This window comes from Petaurus breviceps, unplaced genomic scaffold (genome assembly GCF_028583685.1).
Source record: "Petaurus breviceps papuanus isolate PSGF00001 unplaced genomic scaffold, PetGlider_PUasm1.0 216, whole genome shotgun sequence".
Classification (NCBI taxonomy): domain Eukaryota; kingdom Metazoa; phylum Chordata; class Mammalia; order Diprotodontia; family Petauridae; genus Petaurus; species Petaurus breviceps.
This window is the reverse complement of record NW_027185867.1, coordinates 2004312-2028999: the sequence shown is the minus strand read 5'-3', so window position 1 is coordinate 2028999 and position 24688 is coordinate 2004312. Positions and strand designations below refer to the sequence as shown.

General features: G+C 35.6%; 1 protein-coding gene across 1 annotated transcript in view; it reads right to left on the bottom strand.

Annotated features, from left to right (window-relative positions):
* ARID2 (AT-rich interaction domain 2) overlaps positions 1 to 24688 on the bottom strand; it is a 248418-nt gene that overhangs the window by 29393 nt on the left and 194337 nt on the right. The window contains exons 12-15 of the mRNA XM_069094245.1: positions 18676 to 18757; positions 12039 to 12173; positions 11243 to 11439; positions 8067 to 10936 (exon numbers count right to left, since the gene is read on the bottom strand). Coding sequence (XP_068950346.1) covers positions 8067 to 10936; positions 11243 to 11439; positions 12039 to 12173; positions 18676 to 18757 — 3284 coding nt within the window. The remainder of the gene's footprint in view (positions 1 to 8066; positions 10937 to 11242; positions 11440 to 12038; positions 12174 to 18675; positions 18758 to 24688) is intronic.

Genomic DNA, 24688 nt, shown 5'->3' with positions numbered 1-24688 from the left:
CCTATCCAATATTGTCACTGACTACTGGCACCACCCAGGTGCAGGTACTGGCCAATTACAATAGCCTGATGGCTGTAACTGTATCCTCACGTCAGCTCATCTTCCATTAAACTGCCAAAGTGATATTCCTGAAATATAGATCCTATCATGTCACTTTTCAAAAGCTCAAGTGGTTCCTTATCACCTCAAGGATAAAATACAAAATCCTTTGTTCAGTGTTCAAAGCCGACCGTCATTACCTAGTTCAACTCTTCCTCCCCTGCCATCTATCTATTTTTCTTATATCTTACACCCTTCTCCTTTCTTTCCTCCCAGTCCACAAACTCTATGAACCAGTGACACTGACCTCCTTGATATTCTATAAATAAGACACTCCCTATCTCTTGGCTCCAGGTATTTTCTTTGGCTATCTCCCATGCCAGGAATGTTCTCCCATTTGATCTCTACCGCCTGGCTCCCCAATACCACTTTCTACAGGGTTGCTTTTCCAACCCCAATTAAATCTAGTGCTTTTCCTCTGCTTATTATTTCCTCTTTATCCTATCTACAGCATTTTTGTACTCGTTTGTTTGTTTCTTGTCTTCTCTACCAGACTGATTGTCTTCTGCCTTTCCCCAGCTGTTAGGATAGTGCCTGGCACAGTTATGGAGTTATGTTCTTCCATAATTGGTGGAATGTAAACTGGTGGAATAATTTTGGACAGCAATGTGACAGTTAAAAAAAATAATAATCATATGTTTTGAATAAATCTCTTTTGACATCACTATTAAGAATATACCCAAGATTTCCAGAATTATTAACACACAGATGCAAAGGACAAAGTGAGAGGTCAGTGCAGTTGGGACTTTGGGACCCAGTTAGAGGGAGTGCATTGGCTTTTGCCCTGGGGGCGAGAAGGCACAGCCAGCCAGTGCCAAATGGCAGCTTCAGCTCCTGGCCTGCAGAGTGTAGGGGGAGCAAGCACCAGTCTGAGGGGTAATCGCTCTTGCTTTAACCTGCTTGGATTTGGATTGCAGTCCAGGGTGGAGGTTCTGAGGTGTGTGTCCAGCTTGCCAGAGCATGTGGAGGCCTCGGAGAGGGCACCCATCTAATACCTCCGGCAGCTGAGAAAACCCCAGCGTTTGGGACGAAAGCTCCTCTGTCTGGTGGCAAAGTCCTACTGTGGCAAAAAGCCCAGGGGTCAAGTGACTAAGGGGCGACATGACCAGGCAAAGGAAACAAAGCAGACAGAAGATTCCAACATTACACTCCTATTTTGGGGACAAAAAGGATCAAAGCATGGAACAGGAGGAAGACAGTGAAGTCAGAACTCCTGCACCAAAAGCTTCAAAGGAAAATACGAGCTGGTTGCAGGCCATAGAGAACCTGAAGAAGCAGATAAGAGAAGTGGAGGAAAAATTGGGAAGAGAAATGAGAATGATGCAAGAAATTTATTAAATGAGAGTCAACAGCCTGACTGATAAAAATCATACCTTAAAAAACAGACTGACTCAAATGGCAAAAGAGGCTCAAAAAGGCAATGAGGAGAAGAATGCCTTGAAAAGCCAAATATGCAAGATGGAAAAAGAATCTCAAAAGCTCAATGAGGAGAATCATTGCTTCAGAATTAGATTGGAGCAAATGGAAGCTAATAGACTTTATGAGAAATCAAGAAGCTGTTAAACAGATCCAAACAAATGAAAGAATAGAAGGCAATGTGAAATATCTCAGGGAAAAAATACTGACGTAAAAAATAGATCCAGGAGAGATAATTTAAACATTATTGGACTACCTGAAAGCCATGATCAAAGTAAGAACCTAGAAATCATCCTCCAGGAAATTCTCAAAGAAAACTGCCCTGTTGTTTTAGAACCAGAGGGCAAAATAGAGGTTGAAAGAATCCACTGATCACCTCCTGAAAAAGATCCCAAAAAGAAAACTCCTAGGAATATTATAGCTAGGTTCTGGAATGCCCAGATTAAGGAGAGAATATTACAAGTAGCCAGGAAGAAACAATATGAATATTGTGGAAACATACTCAGGATAATACAGGATCTGGCAGCTTCTACACTGAGGGATTGAAGGGCTTGCAATATGATATTCCAGAGAGCAAAAGAGCTGGGATTAAAACCAAGAATCACCTACCCAGCAAAACTGAGTATCATGTTTCAGGGGAAAATATGATCATTCAGTGGAATAGAGGACTTTCAAGCATTCTTGCTGAAAATACCAGAGTTGAATAGAAAATTTAACATTCAGATACAAGAAGCAAGAGAAGCATGAGAAGGTAAACAGGGAAAAGAAATCATAAGGAACTTATCAAAGTTGAACTATTAACATTCCTACATGGAAAAACAATAATTGTAACTTATGAAACTTTTCTCAGTATGAAAAAAGTTGAAGGGAATAGAAATATATATGTTTATATATGAGGGTATATCGGCATATAAATACATATGTGAATGTGTGTATATATGTTTACAGGTATACACAGATAGAGGGCACAGGACCAATTTAACAGGAAGGGATCATACTTAAAAGGTGAGATTAAGAGATGAGAGAGGAATATAATGAGAGAAGATTGGGAGAGACAAAATGGGGTAAACTATCTCATATAGAAGAGGCAAGGGAAAATGGTTACAAAGGAGGGGAAGAATAGGAAGGCAAAAGGGAATGGGTCAACCTTATTCCCACTGAATTTGGCTTGGGGAGGGAATGAAATACACACTAAATAGGGCAATTCACCCTCCAGGAGAGTAGGGGGGGAAGGGAATGAGAGGGGGGATAACGGAAGGCAGGGCAGGCTTGGGGGGAGGGAAGTTGGAAGCACCCACTTTTGAAAAGGGACGAGATCAAAGTAGAGAATAGAACAAGTGGGAGGTGGGACAGGAGGGAGGGAAATATAGTCAGTCTTTTACAATATATCTACTATGTTATTGTTTTGCATTAGCCACACATGTACAACCTATTTATCTTCCCAGTAAGGGTGGGTGACAATGGAGGAAGGGAATGAATCTGGAATTCAGTTTTAAAATCAAATGTTTAAATATATATATAATTAATACTATTTTACATATAATTGGGAAATACGATACACAGGCACTGGGGCATTGAGATCCACCATGCCCTACTGGAAAAGTCGAAAGGGGTATGGGAGAAAATATGGGAGAGAGCAGATTGGAGGAGGGGATAGCTTATGGGACTGCTATTTTGGGCCCATGGGTATGGGAAAAACGGGGAGAAAATTTGTAACTCAAAATCTGGCGGAAATGAATGATGTAAATCAGAAGTTAATAAAGCATTTGAAAAATTAAAAAAAAGAACATATCCAAAAAGCTTTATAAAAACTAAAAATCAGCTGCATCTGCAGAGATTTTCATGGCAATATCATAAGTAATTGCAAAAACACCTGGAAACATTGTAAATGTACGATAAAGGAATGATTTAATTATGAAACATGAATATGGTAAAATTTCATAATGCAGTTAAGATCAATGGGTATGAGATATATAAAGAAATCTGGAAAAATCTATATGAAACAATGCAAAAAGGAAAAAAAAGAAAACCAGAAGAACATACTAACTGCAAAGAAAAAAGTGCAAGAGTGTAAGAATGAATGGAAAATAAAGAATCCTGAACAAAATATTGTGGGAGCAACTGAAAAATTATTTCATTTTAATTTCTGAAATGAATTTATATGCATGTTATTAGTATGCTTAGTATCTATGTTCAATGTTAATCTTTTAATAAAAGTTTTGAAAAGAATGAATTAACTAATAAGAAAAGCTCAATTAAAATGCATAAGCTACAGAAAAAAAATTTCTTGAAGTTCATAATTTTGCTATCACAATGTAGAATGTCTATAATGTCTGATAGTCCCCTAATATGTATTATAATTATGGATCCCTAGCAGTGGAAACAGTATAAATACCTGGCATTTTTACAATAATGTCTCTTCCCAAAGTATTTTTTATAATTTAGTCACCTTTTAAGAATCAAATATTTTAAATGAAACTATAGGAAAAGATAACAAAAATGAATTATGATACATACACTTGGTTTCTCTGGCATAAAAGTTTTCCCTCTTGAACTAAGTATGAAACCACACACACATACACACACACACACACACACATACACACACAACACACAGAGCTTATTTTTAAATTATATGAAAATGAATAAGTATGGCACTAGCCTAAATACCAGTGCAACAATGGTTTTTGGGGAAAGAACCAAATTTTTGTAGCTCTAGCAGAATTGATCCGTTCCTGCCTGTGTATGAAATTGTATCCTTGGGCTTGTTTTCCTAATACTTGATAAAAAAGGGTCATGCAAATATCAATGTTAATGGCCCTGCACACAGCCATAATCTATCTAACTTTCTACAAGAGGGTGTTTGTCTATAAAAACAATAAAAATAGGTAGCAGAAATGCATATAATAGACAAAGGGAGAAACAAAGCCAAAACAGGGAAAAGATAAAAATAGCAAAAAATAATATTGTATGTATAATTATCTCACATATGGGCATCTGCCATACTGTAAAACGAATACAACAAAGCTTAGACCAAAGAGGGCAAACTGATATGGCTACTATCTTCAACAGATAAATAATGACTTTTGGAAAATATTCCTCTTTATATCTTCATGTACTTGTCTTCATTTTTTCCTTCTAATTAGCAAAAGTTCCTTGCCTTTTCTGAATAGTCCTTATTTCTTAAGACCTTTCTCAACACAAGCATCCTGTATAATAGCCATTAAAGTCTCAACATAATCCAAATTAAACCCTTAAAGTCTTAAAAACTGTACCTCTCTTGGCAAACCTTTAAATAAAATCACTACAGGAAAAGGAAAACACAGTAATGCTCTCAACCTGATGGTCTATGCCCAGTATCCTCCTCAAGTATATACTGAAATGGTATTTAATTCCAAATTTGACAAAGATACAAAAGAGAAATAAACTCAATTTATGTTTTAAAGGATAAAATAATTTAATGCTAACTTTTGAAGATACTAAGATGCTGATGGTTTTCAGAATGTTCAGTGTACATTTATCTCTTCACAATGAAAAAATATAAGCTGAAGCGAGTTTTAATATCTTTTATCTTTACTTTTCATGTTGTTCTATTTGGTATTTTTTGTTTTCTGTTTGAATCAAGATATGATTTCTCCATAAGTGATAGCTGGCATATTAATTTTAACTTCAACCATTTTAAAAACTGCTACAAGCAAACAAAATACAGTTTCAGAATGGATTTTGAAATGATAATGATGAATAAAACTTGAATATAATGTATAGATGCTAAGTATAACAGGCAAAAGTTTAAAAGGCACCAATGCCTTAAATATCATTTTAAATGTTTTAAATTGTTTTAATGAACTTTAATTCTTGGTACTGCACTTTAGCAAGAGGGTGGATAAGTTTATAAGTGCCCAGAAGAGGGCAATTAGGATAGCAAATGGCCTCTAGAGCATATCATATATGTATATGTTAGCTGAAAGACCAGAGAATATTTAGGCTAGAGAAGAGAAAATTTACAAAGGGATATAATAGCTATTTTCAGGTACAGTAAAGAAGTTAGATTTGGTTGGTTTGATCCCAGAGGACGGAATTGGGAAACAATATGCCTTGATGTAATAAGGAAAAACTGAATGTTAATTAGTTTTTTCTAAGGATAAACAGTACTGGTGGTTGCAGGTTACCTCTCAATGGATGTATTTAAGCAAAGGCTGAATGATAACTTCATGGATACATTTGGTGACCATACAGATATAAATATATCAGAATTGGACAGCTACTGAGTTCCTTTCCAACTCTGAGAATGTGATTCTCATTTTGACATTTCATACAAGAGAAAAACTTTATACAGGTAAAGCCTTAAGAATGTAATGACTGTAACTTTGCAAACTGCACTATTCAAATTGTTCTCTAACAAGATCTTCAAGTTTACAATTCTACCATTAATGAGCACCGGTTTTCGTGTCTCTCTCTCTCTACCTCTCTCTTTCTGTCTCCACACACACACACACACACACAAAATGCACTGACACACTAAAGTTATTTTGGAAATTCTAAAACTTTATAATAAGAAAAGTATAAACCCAAATTTCCTAAAGGAAATTTTTCATAACTACTATAATTTAGGAATGTATTAATAATGCTTATGATGTTGAGTTATTAAAACTGAATATTGGGGCGGCTAGGTGGCACAGTGAATAGAGCACCAGCCTTGGAGTCAAGAGGACCCGAGTTCAAATCCGGCCTCAGACACTTAACACAAAAACTAGCTGTGTGACCTCAGGCAAGTCACTTAACCCCAACTGCCCCCCCAAAAAAGAGCAAAAAAAAAATTGAAAAAAAAAAACCCTGAATATAATCCTATAGAGAGAAAAAGACATAAAAATTAAGGTTCAATAAATTATCTTATACAGTGGTTTTCTTAAAATTGGTTAATTATCACAAATTATTTATAGATTCCTACTATCCTCTTGGGATCATTAACAATTCTAGCAGAAAAGAACAGAAGAAGAGAGCGCCATGCAAATAAACTAGAAAATGCTTAAATATAGAATGATAAATATAGTGACTAAAGCTTGATCAATTTTTTTATAAGTTGTAAAGATTCAATTTGAAAGAAAATCTAGTTTGAGGGGAAAAGCTAGCATTCAGCAACCAATTTATTAACTAAATTGTAGCACCTGTTTAAAAATAAATAGAATATTTTAGTGCTTCAAAAAATTACAAATATATGCATATAAAAATGTAAGCATATACACATATACTACACAAAACATTAATTAGAATCATATCATAATTATAAGTAATATTATCCAAGTTCATACTCTTATGTAAAACAACATGCTGAAGGAATGGAGCTTCTTAAATATGACATTGTGATATGTTACTTTTTCTCCTGCTGTATATCTGCAAGGTCCAACTTTGGCCCATTGTTGACAGTGAATATTGACTTTTTTTTTTCTTTTTGGAGGGCAATTGGGGTTAAGTGACTTGCCCAAGGTCACACTGCTAATTTTATTGTTAAGTGTCTGAGGCCAGATTTGAACTCAGGTCCTCCTGACTTCAGGACCAGTGCTCTACTCACTACACCACCTAGCCTCCCTGATTATTGACATTTTTGCAATTACTAAAGGCAATCATAAAGTCAAACTAGAATAGGTCAGTCAGGTTTCGGACTAGCAGGAAGGGAGTAAAACCATGAGTTAATGATAAGGTGGGGTTAAACCTGAGCATTTAAGGATCAGGTCAGGGCTTGAGCAAGACCCACATTGCAACAGATAAAGTATTTTAACTATCTTAACCTTCATAACCTGAATGTGATGCCAGAATTTCCTGATAGATAAAATTCAACCAGAGAATATTTTCTTATGTTAAGTTCTTCCAACTTTGATGGAAAACATTATGGAAAGACGTAGCCGAAACTTGAGAATCAGAAAAGAGTAACAAAATAACAAAATTACTATGTTGATATTGCTTAGAGGACAGTCACATCTCAGTTCAAGATAGTGATTATAGCTATATATAATTTATTTAACATATGAGGATATCAAGAAGGAATCTGGGAGTATTTTTAAAAATACAAAATAATGTGACCTCTATGGGATTCATTATACAAAGATGTTGGCAAACAAGTTATATAAATATACTTCAAAATGAAGAAATTAAATATAGAAAAACAATTTTTTGGTGCTATTTGCAAAATAAGAAAAAATAAAGAAAATCATGTAAGAAAATAAAGATTTTAAAGCACATCCAGCTGGACAATCACTTTTCCAAAAGCTAAGATACATGAATCAGTCTGGTCAGCATGAGGAGGAAAAAATTAAAGAACTTCTCTAAATTATGTACAATTAATTTTAAAACCACCTATGACAGCAATAAGAACTGGAAGGAAAAAAAAGTATAGCCGTTTTGACATATATTTACATTATAACTTTACAAGTTTTCAAGGCTAGAGAGGAGAAAACAACAGATTAACTAATGACTGTACTGCCAAACAATTTTTAGAAAACTGATAAAACACCAAAATAATTTTAATGATAAAAGAAACAGGAGAGTGAACATACCTGCGTAGCTATATTCTGTACATATGTTGGTGGATGCTGCTGCTTTTGGTGAACAGCACTTTCTATTGCTACTTTAGCTACAGTGCTTGGATCAGCTCCTGCTGGTACTGCAACCATTGTTGCACTACAGCCAGCATTATTGGGGTCACTGATTGTAACAATTCTAACTCCTACTTTATTTGGAATTCCTGGGACTGTTTCCCTATCGATATCCTCTGCTGGTCTCTTTACAGTTTTGCATTCTGCTGTGCCATTAGTAGACCGAACTTCAGATGATAAGGGAGATTGGGATGCTCTAGATCCTGAGTGGGGTACTGCAATGATTGGATGTCCCTGTATAACAGAGGCTGCAGTGTGTGGTGAGACAACCACACTTGGGCGTTGCTGAGGCACATCTGAACTCAAACTTGAAGCTAAAGGTCCATTAGGTAAATCAGTGTTGGTACCACTAAGTTGCTGTGTTATCACATTTGTGGCCTCCTGTATACTGCTTACAGATGGTGTCCCACCCAAAGTTAATACAGGTCCATTAGAAAGTCTTTCTATTTGATCACCTTTGGCAGTATCTTGCTGAGTGGCATCTAAATTCCCTTGTTCCGCTGGAGATATCTCACCATTTCCCACGTGATTGGAAGTTTTGTGATTTGGAATGTTTTTGCTTAAATGAGAACCATCTCCTTTATCAAAATCACAGATTCCATTAACTAGGGGTTTCTTCAAATCACTTTTGAATTCTTGTGTATCCATTTGTTCCAAGTTCTGCTTTCCAGGAGCTCCATTCTCACCCAAATCGAATGATGGCCCATTACTGATTTGTGAGCACTGGGTGGTCTCATTTTGACTTTTCCCTGAGTTTGAAGGAGGTAGACTTGAGTCACTATACTTTCTCCCATTTAAAAGATTTCCCACCTCTATTTCATTTTCTTTTGTATCCCCATTGCTAGTGTTTGCAACTCCTTTTCGGCAGGATGGGTTTTCCATGACTTCTATTTTGCGTTCATGAACATGTAACCCTGTTGCTTCCTTTGCTTCCTCCTCCTTTTGGCAAATTATTTTATCACCTTTAAATGGGGGAGCAGCAGCAGTAGCACATGGTGATTGTCCAGCTGGAGGGGCCTGAGTGGCTGGAAGTGTTTGCACCTGAAGTCCAACTCCTGTTTGTGTTCCACTCATGGTAATCCCTGCTGGAGCAATGATCTGAGTTGCATTTCCCTGACTCACAGTTGCAGTAGCAAAACTAGTATTTGGCACAACTGTTATGGTGACCTGGTTGCCAGAAGTCCCTTGAAAAATCGTTGCTGGACTATTTGAGATCAGAGGGCCTGGTAATATTTGTAAGTTAGAGATAGGTACTGTCTGTACTCCCGCTGATGGTGGGATTGCACTCTGTACTAGCTGAACATTTTGCTGCCCAACCAATAGCTGCTGACCTTGTGACTGTCCTTGTACTCCAAAACCCGGTGTCTGGTTATTGGTCACCTGATAAACCACCTGAGGGCTAGGGGCTCTTGCATTATTAGGAGGAGGAATCTGTGGAGCTGGGAGTATAAGTTTACCACCTGGAGTGGAAGGACCTCTCTTTGGAAGCAGTAACTGTTTTATCAGACTAGATTCACCAGATGCAGGCTGACCAACTGCTGTGTTAGTTTGCTGTGGCTGAACTTGCATTTGTACCTGCTGTGGCTGCTGAACTTGTACTTGTACCTGCTGTGGTTGAGATGCTGGTGAATGTTGCTGTTGTTGCTGCCTTTTCACAGATAGCATCTGACTGACAGTTGGAGGAGGTCCCTGGGACTGAGGAGTAGAAGGAGGAGATGACATAGCAGTTGGGACTTGGCTATTTGTAACTGGTCCAGGTGATGGTGAGGAAGATGGAGTTAAGTTTGGCTGTCCAGGTAACTGGACTGTTTGACTAGCTGGGATTGTAGTTGGATTAGCAAGAACAATTTGGTGAATGGCTGGTGCATATGTTTGACCTTGCTGAGCTGTCTGGCTCACAATCACTACACTCTGTTGGGTTTGCTGTTGTGGCTGCTGGATGGGTTGCTGTACCACCGTTGATGTAACTTGCTGAGAAGGAAGGGGTTTTGGTGCAATGTTCTGAAATCCTACCCTAGAGGTTTGTGGACTTGGGACTCCAGCTATCGTAACCATTTGGCCAGCTGCTACTTGGAAACTCTGTACTGAAGTAGCAGAGACAATATTGGATGCCGAAGTGGTTACATATTGCTGGGGTGTGATGATGACAGTGTCTTGTTGCTGGTTGCTAGAAGATGACTGTTGAGATGAAGTCTGCACAGGTTGGGATGATGTGGTGATTAACTGCTGACCTTGTGAAACTGTAGAAGGGCATGCTGGTATGTTCTGTACTCTGCCAAATATATGGCTCTGTGGTACGGCTTGCTGAATTACTGTGACAGGAGTGCCTGAGGATATTTGTCCTGGTACTACTGCATGCAGTGGGGACTGCTGCTGAATGACAGGAGGATGATGAAGCAATGTTTGAGAACTGACAACAGTCACTGGTTGTGGTCCTGTATTATGATTCTGAACAATAGAGGCCTGTGCTGCTCCACCTCCAACAGCAATACTACCAGGAACTGCTGATTGGGGAACAGTATTCTGAATTACTGCAGCCTTAACTACTTCACAAGAAATTGGAGCTTTATTTTGTATGACAGTCACTGTAGCATTTTGTTGCTGCTGGGTATGAACTGAAGGATTTGGTGGAATTCTAGAAACAGTCTGTGCCACAGTATGAACACCTTGGATTGGAAAAGACATTTGCGTTGCAGTCAAATTTGAAGATTGGCCATTAACAGAAGTCCGCTGAAAATGGTTTCCTATTGTTTGTGGTCCATGTGGGATTCCTAAAAATTGAGGAAAAGCAAATTAAACTAAGGAATCAAATGATTCAAATACTAAGCAAGAATTCATCTTTCCAAGCAACTGAAAATAAATGTAGCTATTAGGTTTTAATATGGTAAACAATTTCTGACAAGTTTCAAGTGAAACCATCTTGACACATGGTCTCATTAATCTCACAAAACTAGAAGCTAAAGAAGCATTCTTAACTTTGTAAAAGTCATAACAAAACTTATTTTGTAATCAGTTTACTGCTTTTTGCTTTAGATTTATAATTAACTTCAATTGAAAATGTAATAATAAATTAAAACCTGCTGGTGAAGGAGTAGGAGATACATCTGGAACAGACTCAACACGGACCACAGGTGTAGAAGTTGGTTGTTGCTGATAGTACATCTGAATGGGAAGTGGTATCGCCCTCCGTTTTACCCCTACTACATGTATATGTGCCTGCCCATTGTTATTTGGATCCTCCACTCTCTTCACTGTATGATTTGGAAATACCGTTCTGTCAAACACAAGTATGTTTATTAGCTTTTAGTACCACCAAAAATTCTCCACAAGATTTTTCAAAAAAGCTCGAAGTAGAACAATATATTGTTTTATTATAAATATTGGACATTCATTATATTTGCCATTACTACTGTCATTTTTGTAAAAATAGAACAAAACAAACAAATAAACAAGATAGGGAAAGTAATGGAAAATAGTCTCTAATTTTTGACTGATGGCAACTTATTGAGAAATTTTGATTGGATTTTGTGAAATTCTTGCTATGATGTGATTTTAAAAGTATTATATTTCTAGAAAACTAAAATCTTTAAAAGATTACTATAATAGAAATAAACTAAATTAGATATAATTCCTTACTTTTAAAAGTCATAATATTGAATCAAATATTATAATTAAAACCTTATCCATAAAGTTTCAATTCTACCTATCCTCAATATAGCAATATAAGATTCCAGAGACTGATGAGCTTTTAAAGTGAACAAAAAATTTAGGATTCCTCCCTCCCACCTCCCCACCCCCAAGAGAAAAGTAACAGTAATGCAAAAATATGATGAATCTTGATGATTTTATTTAAGCAGAGACCATAGACCCTACCGAAGACATTTATAAAATCCAGTTGATGTCAGGATTCCACCACGGGCTAATTTACTACAGGTTGAAAGGTATTCAGAGTACATTTCTGCTCGAGAGACTGAACAATCTGAATTCACTTCAAAATGTGCATTCAACCTAAAAATGAACAAGAACAATTAACACTAACTTCAGGATCCTATTTTAAAATACTGGAGCAATTCAATAATAATGTCAAAACTTAGTACCAAATAACTATGTAACAAATATCAAATAAGTAAACATTCTTACTTCTCAAAGTACAGAGTGGCTCTGAAACACGCTAATAGATGGAAATAGACGAACCATTTATTTTCCTAGGATTTAGAGTTCGGAGGGATCTTTAGGGCTACTAAGTCAAAGTCCTAATTTTATAGATGGGAAAATTAAGGAAAAAAGATGTATGGTGGTTTGCTTGTTTACTTTTATAATACAAGAAAATTGCATTGTATCAAAAACAAAGGGTTGCTTTGTATTGCAAATCTATTTTCACATGGCAGAAAAGGTCCACATTTATGGTACTTTGTTGTTCCCATTACAATCTATACTAATGGGTCCTGCATTTATATAATAAACTCACTCTCTATTCCTGACTGTGTACTATTCCATTGCAGGTTGGGAAAAAGAAAGGAAAATTAAGCTAAGTTTAATTTCTTCACATCTTTATTATTTCATTAGCAAGCTGGAATCTTCCTTACTTCTTTCAATTTCAAACACAGCAATCAAAGCCCAACACTGCTTAGTTAATTCACTCAAGCTTTTAAACTGTACACTAAAACAAAATACCTCAAATGCCTTTAGTGGGAGGAAAGAGTATGTATTTTACCTTACAAGGTGAAAAACTCTCCTTTTTGCTTATGAATTTGCTGCACCGAAGAAAAAAGGAGGTTCTTCACAACTGTAGGAATGTTATTTTTGACAAGGTATTCATCACAACAACATTTCAGAATAAACAACTGGCTGTCCTTTAGAGTTTTAGTGGAAGGACCTTGCTTAGAAGTGGAGAAACCTTACAAAATAAAAAACTCTGGGGAAGAAAGAAGGACCAATTATCATTGATCATATATAATGACATGGGACTTAGGACCAACTGTTTACAGATGATAGCCCAATTAACAACTATTATTTGAATTTGTGGAGTGAACAGAATAAAAGCTATAGTGCAATAATGATAATCATTCTTTAGCACCGGTCATACAACAGGCACTAAATAAAAGAAAGGATACCTGCTGTGCCAAAGAAATTCTATTATGTCCATGTCTTTCTAGTCAAAGAATCTTGTGTGGTAGTACATGATTAGTACAATTTTCCTAATTATTTTCCTTTGCTATTGTTTTTAAAGACTTTCATGAGATATTTGTAGTAAGCTTAATCCATATTTTAATAGTAGGATATCATAACTTTGAACATGCTAAATACATACTAAACCAACAATCACAAAATGAGGTAGGCAATATAGGTGGATACCACTTGTGCCTATTTTTTCTTCTATATATCTATGCCATGTTCCCCCACACCCACACTCTTTTTATTGTTGGGAAGGATGGGTAGCCTAGAGTGATGGAATATAGTGAAAAGATCAATAGAAGATTTTGCCTTTGGATACAAGTGTTAAAAGGTGTAGCTGAATACCTTTCTGGTGGAAGATGTTCTACAAAGCATAATGGAAAACTAGGATGATGCACTTGGGGAAATGGATACATTTGTTAAGATGAGAAAATAACAGGTGGCAAAGGTGGAAACATCCAGAAAACTCCATTTGACCATTAAGACAGTTTTTGAAAATTTGAACTTTCACTGATGGATATTCAGTTAACCATTCCACTTCATTCTAGCTTCTCTCTTGGTAGCCCCAGTGAGGCAACCCACTGCATCCCCATTCCCTACTATTATCATCTTTATAAGGCCTATTCAATTCTTCCAACCTTGATTCAGGATTAGCCATGGAAGTAAGATGTTCAAGGGGACCTAGTCTAGATCTCATAAGTGAAGAGAAAAACACATCTTTGGCAAAAGCTTTGTTAAATAACCAGGTAAACAGTATAGGGGAGGCTAGGTGGTGCAGTGAGTAAAGCACCGGCCCGGAGTCAGGAGGACCCAAGTTCGGTTCCAGCCTCAGACATTTAACACCCACACAAAAAAACTAGCCATGTAACCTTGGGCAAGTTACTTAACCCCAATTGCCCTCCAAAAGGCAAAAAGAAAAAAAAATAGTATAAAGAACTATGATTTTTCCATGAAAAAAAAAAGGCTTTTTTCTGTCAACTGTTATATTAGAGGATTATGAAGCTATAATATGGGAGGTGAAGAAAGATGTTATGCTGAAAACAGCCAGATCTAAATGAAATTCTCTATGGAAGTCTAGATCCAAGACAAGCTGTTTTATGAAAGTATGTAAAAGAAAACAAAGCCTGTCCTAAGTATAATCAGGCAAAAGTATCCAGAAATCTGTAACTGTGGTTGTGTTGCAAGAGTTGCACTGGAATAGAGAGATATCAGCTAGAAACAGGATGATACAAAAGGGTTTTAAAGGGAATAAATGCAATTTTCCAGAAAGCTAGAAGAATTTTTAGAAAAAGATAGACCCACAGAACTTATGTCAAAGGGTGTTAAGAGCTTAGGATCTATAGCATGGGGCTGGCGGGAACCACAACGACACACAATATCCTGCCAACCCTACATGAATTGTGCTAAACTAATGAGATGATATAATAAAAATGACCTGAAGATGCTACAAAACACAGTATCACTGCAGTCATCATTGTCGTCATCGCCATCATCATCATCATCATCATCACTGGCTGAATAACCACTTAAAAAACTATTATATAGAAGGGTCATATTAATGACTTACAGCAAGAAGAAAGGGAATTGAAGTAATTCCTTTGATAATTTAGAATTTGGAAGTGGGTAGATAACAAAAGTTGAAGTAGTAATGGAATGTACATTTTGATCAAGTTAGGCTTGGAGAGGAGTCAGTCTAATAAAAAATATTCTTAAGAATTTATTATCTTAATTGTTATCTTAGCCAAAGGAGTTAAAAGACTCAAGCTGCACATCAAAATTGTGCACAATTTCCACTTTTGTGAACATGTCTTTCTTGTGGTTGATATACAGGTAAACAGAAAGATCTGGGACTTTTTTTTTTTTCAGAGAAACAAAGCACCTGCCTTTCCATCTATGTGACCTAAGAAGAGTAAGGCATTTGTGTCATCAGGACAGAGTGAGAATGCAGCCATTAATAATAAAGGTGCAAATGGATAGGGGCTTCTCAAGGTGAACCATGTAATGGATTACAAACAAAATCAAAGCATCTTACTATTGTCCCTTTGAAGTGGAAAGTCTGCCTCCTGAGCAAGCACTTCTAGAAGATGGTTGAGCTATTCTTCTTCAGGGATCATTTATGTAAAATGCAGCTGGCTCAGAAAGTCTTACTTATCCACCACCTACCTTTTCCCAATGTGCTGTTGTGACATGGGAACCACTATACCTACAATCAGTATTTACTGGCCATAACACAGAAGAGAAATGAACAGTGAGCCATGTGTTAGAAACCTTGTGAAGAATACTATCTCTGTTGTTCAGTCGTTTTTTATGGGTGTCCAACTCTTTGTGACACCATTTAGGGTTTTCTTAGCAAAGACAAAGATACTGGAGAGGTCTGCTATTTCCTTTTCCAGCTTTATTTTACATATGAGGAAACTGAGGCAAATAAAGTTAAGTGACTTGCCCAGGGTCAAACAGCTAGTTAAGTGGCTAAGGCCAGATTTGAACTCAGGAACATGAATTTTCCTCACTTGGAATACTATCCACAGTGTCACCTAGCTGCCCTGGGTCTATACTTCTTTTAGTTCTAATAAATAAATATGCAGGGTAATATGAAGGAATATCCAGGGGCCCTGGGTCCCAAAGTGTTCGATATTCATATCATATACAGGCGTCAGTAGTTAGAGTACATTGAAAACTGAGTGAAACCTAGCACAAGGGTCACCTGGTTTATAAAGTTTCTGGTGCCTGCAATGTACTCAATTGCTCTGTTGTCTATAGTCTGTGTGGACCAGAGGTGCCTACTTGGCCTATGGACCAGATGAGGCCCATAAAGCTCCTGAGTGCTGACAGAACCAGATTAAAATGCAAATGGAAAAAATTTAGCAAAATATTAAAAAATACAATCAAATAAAGATATTACATCTTAAAATTAAGTCAATATGTAGCCTGCAGGGCTCCTTGTATATGGATTAGTGACCCCCATTTCTATTTGAATTTGACACCAGCAGTATGGACAGTAATCCAGAATGCAGAAGAAGTTTAGAGATTCAGGGAGGAGGAGGGAGGGAGATCCACAGTGGATGTGTAGCAGAGGGCCTAGTTTGTTACTTTAAAGACTGTATCTCGCATAGAATAGCTACTTAATAAATATTTGCTGAATTGATATAAGGTGAACTGACAGGATGGAAATGGCATCATCATTATTATCATAATAGCAAACATTTATATAACATTTCAGAGTTTGTAAAGTACATAAATTATCTCATCTTATGACAAAATTTGTTATATTCTTTGATAGTGAGTGTAGCCCTAGAACAGACGGGGTAAGGAGGACATAGTTCTTATTGGGTCTCCCTTCCTTGAAAGGGAAAAGCTTAATGTGTTATAGTGGTTAGAGTGCTGGATTTGGTGTGAGAAACATTTGGTTTCAAATTCTACCTTATTAGTAGTGTAACCATTGGCAAATCACTTAGTAAGTCAAATTATACAATGGGGATTTTAATGTTTTAATACCTCATAGATCTGTTGGTAGAAGCAAAATAATAACCTTAATAAAACATTTGTAAACCTTAAAAGTGTTAAGCAAATATCAGTTATGATTGTTGCTAAGCAGCTGATCCAAAACAAGGAATATCAACAAAGCGTTTTTGGCTGATGCAGGTCAAGAAGGAATTATATTTTTCTTTTATCATCTAGCCTTCCCTAAAAAAGCTGAGATAGTAAAACTAGGTATGCTCTAGAATGGAAGGAGAAAATGGATAATTCCTGGTGGAGGTGGGAGGTTGGGAATGGACTCAGTAGGCTGTGTGATTGAGAAGACATATAAAAGGACAAAAAACTTCCTAATGATGAAGTATGTAGCTCATTTATGTCAGCAACGAAAAAGATAACCCTTCCATCTTTGAAGAAGATACTGTGGTAAGTATATGAGCTAGAGATGATCATGAGAGAGAGAAATAAGATGGTGTCAGGGATAATCAAGAAAAATAAAGCAAAAAGAAAGACAATACAGAAAACAAATTTGGGAAGATACTGGATCGCAGAGAACAAGGTTTATATAATGATAGTCCAATACATTTACATAAATTATCCCCAGAAGTTAATAGTTCAACATAGTATCATGTATTTAGATCTGATGGAAGGAAAATGTATCTTAATAAGGCAAAATAAGATATGATTCCTTCCTTCATTACTTATGTTATACTGTTAGATGTTAGCAGTTACATGTTATGCTGTTAGATGTTAGCACAATGAGGTACATTAACAGTTTAGGTTTTTAATCAATCACTTATCTGATGAAGACCATGCTTAAATGCACATTAAAACAAGTGGCCTAGGACTCATGTAATATAAAACCAAAAACTAAGAAATTAAGCGAGTCTTAAAATCAACTCTATTGAGAGTCTGAGTAATGTTTTCATATGTTTTACATTATTTAAAAAAGTTGAAATTTTGCATCATTGATCAATTATCTTAATTAAGATATGTATTAAATCTAGCTGGTATGACATGTCTTTGCTACCACTCATTTTTTTTCAGTAAAACATTAAGCAAAAAGGTTTATGTGAGTTGTCCACCATTTTGTTTTGAAGGCCTTAACAGAAAGTAATTGTATTAGGAACTGCACAATATACTGCAAATGTATAGTTTTGTTAGCTTCTTCCCCCATGTTATTCATAAAAAAGAAAAAAAATGTAGAAATCCAATGTGCAAAAAGTGCCAATACTCTTACAAGAAATAAGATTTTTGCAAAACCTGTTTTTATTTTGTTTTTTCCAACAAACAAGATTCACAGAATCACAGATTTAAAATTGGAAGGGATCTTAGCAGTCACTGAGTCTAACTCTCAAAGTTTATACGTGAGGAAACTGAGGCCCAGAAAGGCTAAGTATCTTGCCTCAAATCATCCTACACAAGCAGTAAGTAGCGGAGCCAGAATATGAATTCAGACTCCTTCCCGGCCATCTTTTCAACTCCACCATAGTGCCTCCAAGGGAAAGTCTCCTGTCTGCCCAGGAAAACTAACTCTAGTTTGGCAAATTCTATTTGTCTACAGTTCAGACAAAATATTTTACTAGAAAACTAAATCTCAAAAGGAACAAAATAGTTCAATGATATTTTTGTAGCAAAAAATTCTAGTCAAAGATCTTAATAGTGAAGATTGAAAAATATTCCATCAAAGTAACTTCAACATAACAGTGACATGACATTACATAGTCTTTCTTCCCCCAAATTTTACTCTCTTCTAGTAAAGAAAGAAGTTAAGATGAAATAATCCAGATGGCAGGTTATTATATTTCTTCTTACTTTTGTCTTTCTAAGGAAAATGCTTTAAGAGAGCCACACCACTTACCACTGACATGCAAACTTCTCACTATCTATTTCCACTATTCCTGGTGGTGGAGCAACATGCTGTGCTACAACTGCTCTGGAAGCTACAGAAAAAGAAACAATGCATTAGCTATATGATTAAGGTGCTCTACCTAGATTACATCACTGTATGGCGCAGTCAGTTCACAAAACAATGCGCTAACTGAACAAAGTGAAGAGCAGACCCTTTTAGCTTTCATTTAGAAAAAAGCTCCATGTACACGTGAGGACACACATTTGCTGAAACACCTCGCTAAATTTCTTTTGAAATGTAATTCAGTAAATGAACATTTACTTCTTACACCACACAATTAAACCCTCGAGGCTAAAGTTTTCAAAATGGAATATCAGATCAAATTGTAATTTAGCGCAAAACTTTGTTTTTACATTTACCAACATTCCCATATTTATCTGACTCAGATATTTATCAGTCCTTATATTTAAGGGCTGCACAGCAAATGTTGTCATCTTTACAAGTATATAAATGTACAGTGTAAATTTCTTATCTTGAAAGAGATGATGAAATTCAAAACTTTTGTAGGTAACGAAGAAATCGCCTTACCATTCTGCAATGGAAATGGTAACTGTTTTGTTAGTTTGTAAAGATTTTATACACACACACAGCCCATACATGACAGGGGAATTTAGTCAAACTTCTTAGAAGGTACTTCTAGATGATCTCCAAATTTCAGAATTCCAGGAAAGGCTCATAAGCAACTGTTCTGACCCCGAAGTAGACTTCACTCTCCCGACTGAAATTCCAATTTTTCTCTTATTTTTCTACAATAATGGCATTAGTATAGGAAAAAATATTTTCTATGCCCAAAACCTATGCTGAAATCTTCCCCAAACTGGGTTACCTATTTCATATGCCCAAACAGAAATTTAAGTAGTCATAATTGACAAATTTCTGGATCTATGATTTAATTCATATGGAAATTCCCTTCAGCCTTACAGACAGTCCATCCCCTCTCTATAACTTATTATACAGACTGTGTAAAATCACTGAGGAAAACAAAATGTTTTTTAAAAATCATGTTTGCCAGCTCTATAGTGATGAATCTCTAGAAATTCAGCTAGTCTGTTCTCAGATAAAAATCAATACATTTCCCACTGACCTTTCCAATCTGACAATCTGTCAGTACTTGAATTAACCACTGTTGCCTCTAGATGATGAAAAATCAGGAGTAGGCCTTTTGTGGAGTAAGATGCTAGTACATTAAAAACTCAATAGAATAAAAATTCTCAGAGTTAAAAAGAGAAAACAGAATTAGAAACCCTAAGAGAATATGGACTATAACATCTATGAGGAAGCAAATTTAAACTATAAAGAAATAAAAATCTTTAGAACAAATTGAAACTATAAGTGCCCCCAAAAGTTAAGCAACAAATTATTAACTTTTTGAAAATTAAGTTCCCATAGTTTTATTTTTATTTCCATCAGTGATGTACAACACAACTTTTGTAAGTCTCAAGCTCTTCATTTTTCAATTTGTCATTCTGTAACATGGGTAATATAACTTATACAACTCAAGAAGTTAAAACTTCTCTGTTGTAAACTAATGAAGCAATAATAAGAAATCACAAATTTCACTTGGGGAAAAATAATAAAAAAACACATTTATTTATTACTTTATAGCATACAAAGTACATTCACATTTGATCTTAACAACCGTGTAAGGTATATACAACAAATATGCCCATTTTACAGAAGAAAAAAAAGCTCATGTGATTTGCCCAGTCACATGATTAGTAAATCCAGGGCTACGACCTGGTCTTCTTACTCCAAGTCCAAGAGTTGACACTCTTTTTATATTCTATCAGTATAAAGCAGGTTCTTTAGAAGAAAGGTGTTATTTAAACACAAATCTCAACATCTCAACAATAAAACGAAGATAAAAAGTCAACAGAAAATGTCGTGAGTGTCAATCCTATCCATTAAAGGAAATCTTTCTATTCAAGGCAGCTAGGTGGTACAGTGGATAGAGGACTGAGCCTGGAGTCAAAAAGGCTGAATTTAAATCCAAACTTGGACACTTACTCACTGTACTGCCCTTGGCATGTCACCTGACTTTTCCCAACTGTGAGATGGGAAAGCATCTGCTTGCAGAGATGTTGTGATATCAAATAAGGCAAGGCACTTAGTATAGTTTCTGGTACATAAGTGCTTCCAAACCATAGGCATTTTAAATAGCATTTGAGAGATCCACTCAGTGGAAACGTTTTCTTTGATATTCTCTGCTTCTATAGCATACAAATCATTATTTCACTATTTACTCTTCAAAAAAGCAGCCACATATGGGCATACAAATAAACATTACTCAGATTAAAAGGTGGCCAGTATGCTGCTATGGATTTCATTTTTAGATCAGAAACTATGAAAAATACTAATAGCAAATATAGCTCAATCTATTATACTGACATACTAGATCAGGAATTGGCAAACTATGTTTAGCTACCTACAGTTTGTTGACTCTCACACTAAAATAAGTTAGTAAAAATAATTGTAAATAGAGAAGAAAAAAAATTTTTAAACCCACTAATACTAGAAGTCATGATCTAGAAAACAAGATGCCTAATGATGAAGCATCAGATTTATCACAAGTACTAAATGTTAGTGCCATAGTAAAGTAAGTGCATCTTTGATAGAACCAATATAAAGGGATCCCATATAATTTAGAGTTTGAATAAATCAGGCAGTAAATTCACTATAGCACTGTTTCTCACATTTTTGGTGTTAGAACCAATTTTTATATTTCTTTTATTTATCTGTTTTTCATATTAATAATTTTTATGTATTTCCATTATATCAGAATCATTTAACAGCTAACCTTTCTCCTCAAATCCTCATTAAAAAACCAAACAAACAAACCACAAAGCCCAAACAACAAAGCAAATTTGACAAAGCCTGCCTCATTCCACAGATGGAGTCCCCTACCTCAGCTGAGAGGAGGGATATATGTTTTCCACTAACTTCTCTGGGACTAAAATTGGTCAGTGCAATTGATCTGAGCTCTGCAGTATGTAGTAGTAGTGGTATTGTTTATATTCTTGCAGACATTTTGTTTATATTTCTTTTGGTTCCAGTTGTTTTACATTTATTCATATAAATCATCACATTTCATTTTATTCTCCATAGATATCATTTCACAACACAGTAATATGCCATTACATTCATGTACCAGCTATTGTTCACAGATTCCCCAATTGATGGGTATTCACAGATATCACAAAGATTGCCTCTATAAACATTTTATCATATAGATGATAATCTTTCTTTTGGCTATTGATCTTATTGGTATATGCCCAGTAGTTTGATAGCTGTCAGCTAGGTGTAAAAGTGGTTAGAGTGACAGACCTGGAATCAGGAAGACCTGAGTTCAAGTCCAGACTCAGTCACTCAGTAGCTGTGTGACCTCTGGAAGGGCACTTAAACCTCTCTGTGCCTCAGTTTCCTCATCTGTAAAATGGGGGTGATAATAACACCTACTTCCCAAGGTTTTTATTAATATATACAAGATAACATTCGTAAAGTACTTTGCAAACTTTTAATACTTTAAAATAGAGAACATATAAATGTTAACTGTTATTATTATTATTTTTATTACTGGGATAAAAGGATATTAATAGTAAGCTGATTTAGTTTTCATTTTTCTTATAAATAGTGATTTGGAACATTCTTTCATAGTTGTTGATTACATACTTTTTCCTTTGAAAATGACTTTATTCATATTCCATTAACTAAAATTGAATATTGGTCTTATAAATTTGTGTCAATTCTCTATTTGTTTCAAATATCAAATTATTACCAGAGATTTTTCACAGTCGAAATTTTCCATCTGATTACAGATATAATGATTGTGCACGCAAAAACCTTTAGTTTCATGTAATCAAACTTGTCTATTTTATTTTTTATGATTGCTTCTATTACTTGTTTAGCTCTGATTTCTTCCTCTAGCTATACCTGTGAAAAGTAAGAACTTTCATTTTCTTGTCATTTTTTAGTGATCTGAACCTTTACATTTAGATCATATATCCCTTTAAAGATTACTGTGGTATAGAGTTTTAATTCTGGTAAACCCTCTTCTGACAGATTGCTTTCTTGTTTTCCCATCAGTTCTTACTGAAAAGAGACAACTTGCCCTAGTAGTAGATGTTCTAAAGGTTTAATCAAACAAAGTTAAGTTCACTTACCTTTGGTTAACCTTGGACTAATTTAGAACCCTTCATCTGAAGTAAAATTTCATCCCTTCAGGTCAAAAATTTTAAAATAATTTTTAAAAATTCTTACTATCAATGGTTATCAGTTAATAAAAGGATAATTGTTTTTTATCTAATTTACTGGGGTTTTTTTTAATGTAAAATTTTTTAAGATTGAGTCTATCTTACCTAGGCTGTAAGTGCAGTGGTCACTCATAGGCCCAACTCCAATACTGAAGCTTTAACCCACTTCATTTTTCTGACCCAGGTGAATCTGTCCCATCTTAAGCAACCTAGTTTCCCTGCGTTCTATAGCCTCACCACACTGGTGTGGAACTTGTAGATACACAATCAGTATTAGCCCTACTATAGTTCAGTACTCCCAAACTCAGGAGATCTGCCAGCCTCAGACTTCCCAGGAACTGGGACTTCAAGTTCTAGAGACATCACATCCTACTTCATTGTTAAAGATAGATAAAAACATTGTTTTCAGATAAATGTTATTCTTAACTAATATTAATAACAATTTAATGAAAGCGGTATGATTAATTTATTAATCAAGCATTTCACAAATGGGAACGATATCAAACACAAATATTACCTGTAATAATTATTTTTTTGTTTGCTTGTTTTTTTGTGGGGGAGGGGGAAGGCAGGGCAATTGGGGTTAAGTGACTTGCCCAAGGTCACATGACTATTAAGCATTAAGTGTCTGAGGCTGGATTTGAACTCAGGTCCTCCTGACTCCAGGGCCGGTGCTCTATTCACTGCACCACTTAGCCACCCCTTGGAATAATTCTTAACAACAATTTTTATGTTTTCCTTTACTTACATAACCGAATATTTAGGGACATTATTTCAAATCACTACATTTTTTGCTTTAAAGCTTTGAAAATTTTATTCCCAAATCAATTAGATTCGTAACAAAATTTGTTGGTAAATATGTTTGTAATTCTCCTGAAAAAAGTTAACTCTTTTAGAAAATATGTTAATATAAAAGACATGAAGGTAAACCTCAAATGAAGACAGCTAAAATCATATTTGTATTTCTCTTATATGTGGAATTTGTAACTTGAACTAAGTTTCTGGATATGTGTTTCATCATCTGGGCTTGGTTATTAATACTTCTCTTATAAGAAGGGATAGTTCCAAAAAAATTTATAATTAAAAAGAAAAAAATTAAAATGACAAGGACATAACTTATTTTATAGAGAAAATTCAACAATTAACTAACTACCTTTGCATCACATATTAGTGGGTACATTCAATGATTGATTTTTAGACTAATAAGATACTATCTTCAACCATATGCCTATTTTTGCTCAATCTTTGTTGGGTTTCCACATCAACTGAACACTAGGTAGCAAATGGCATAAATATACTGTGTATTTGCTTGTTCATTACAACTTTCCTCCATGGAATCTCTTGGACAATCTTGTGAGATAAGAAAGTTGCACAGAATACCTTCTGAAAAATGCTGTATTATTTGGTAACTTAAGACTTCAAAAAGTCAGAGAGCATGGGGCGGCTAGGTAGTGCAGTGAATTGAGCACCGGCCTTGAAGTCAGGAGGACCTGAGTTCAAATCCGACCTCAGACACTTACCACAAAAACTAGCTGTGTGACCGTGGGCAAGTCACTTAACCCCAAATGCCCTCCAAAAAAAAAAAAAAAGTCAGAAAGCTTAAGGTATAATTAAGTCCATTTCATTAACTTTTCTTAGAACAAAATTCTACATATCAGCCTCAGTGGAAGTCAAAGAAGGATCTTAGCCTAGGGCAAACTATCCTTATGCAA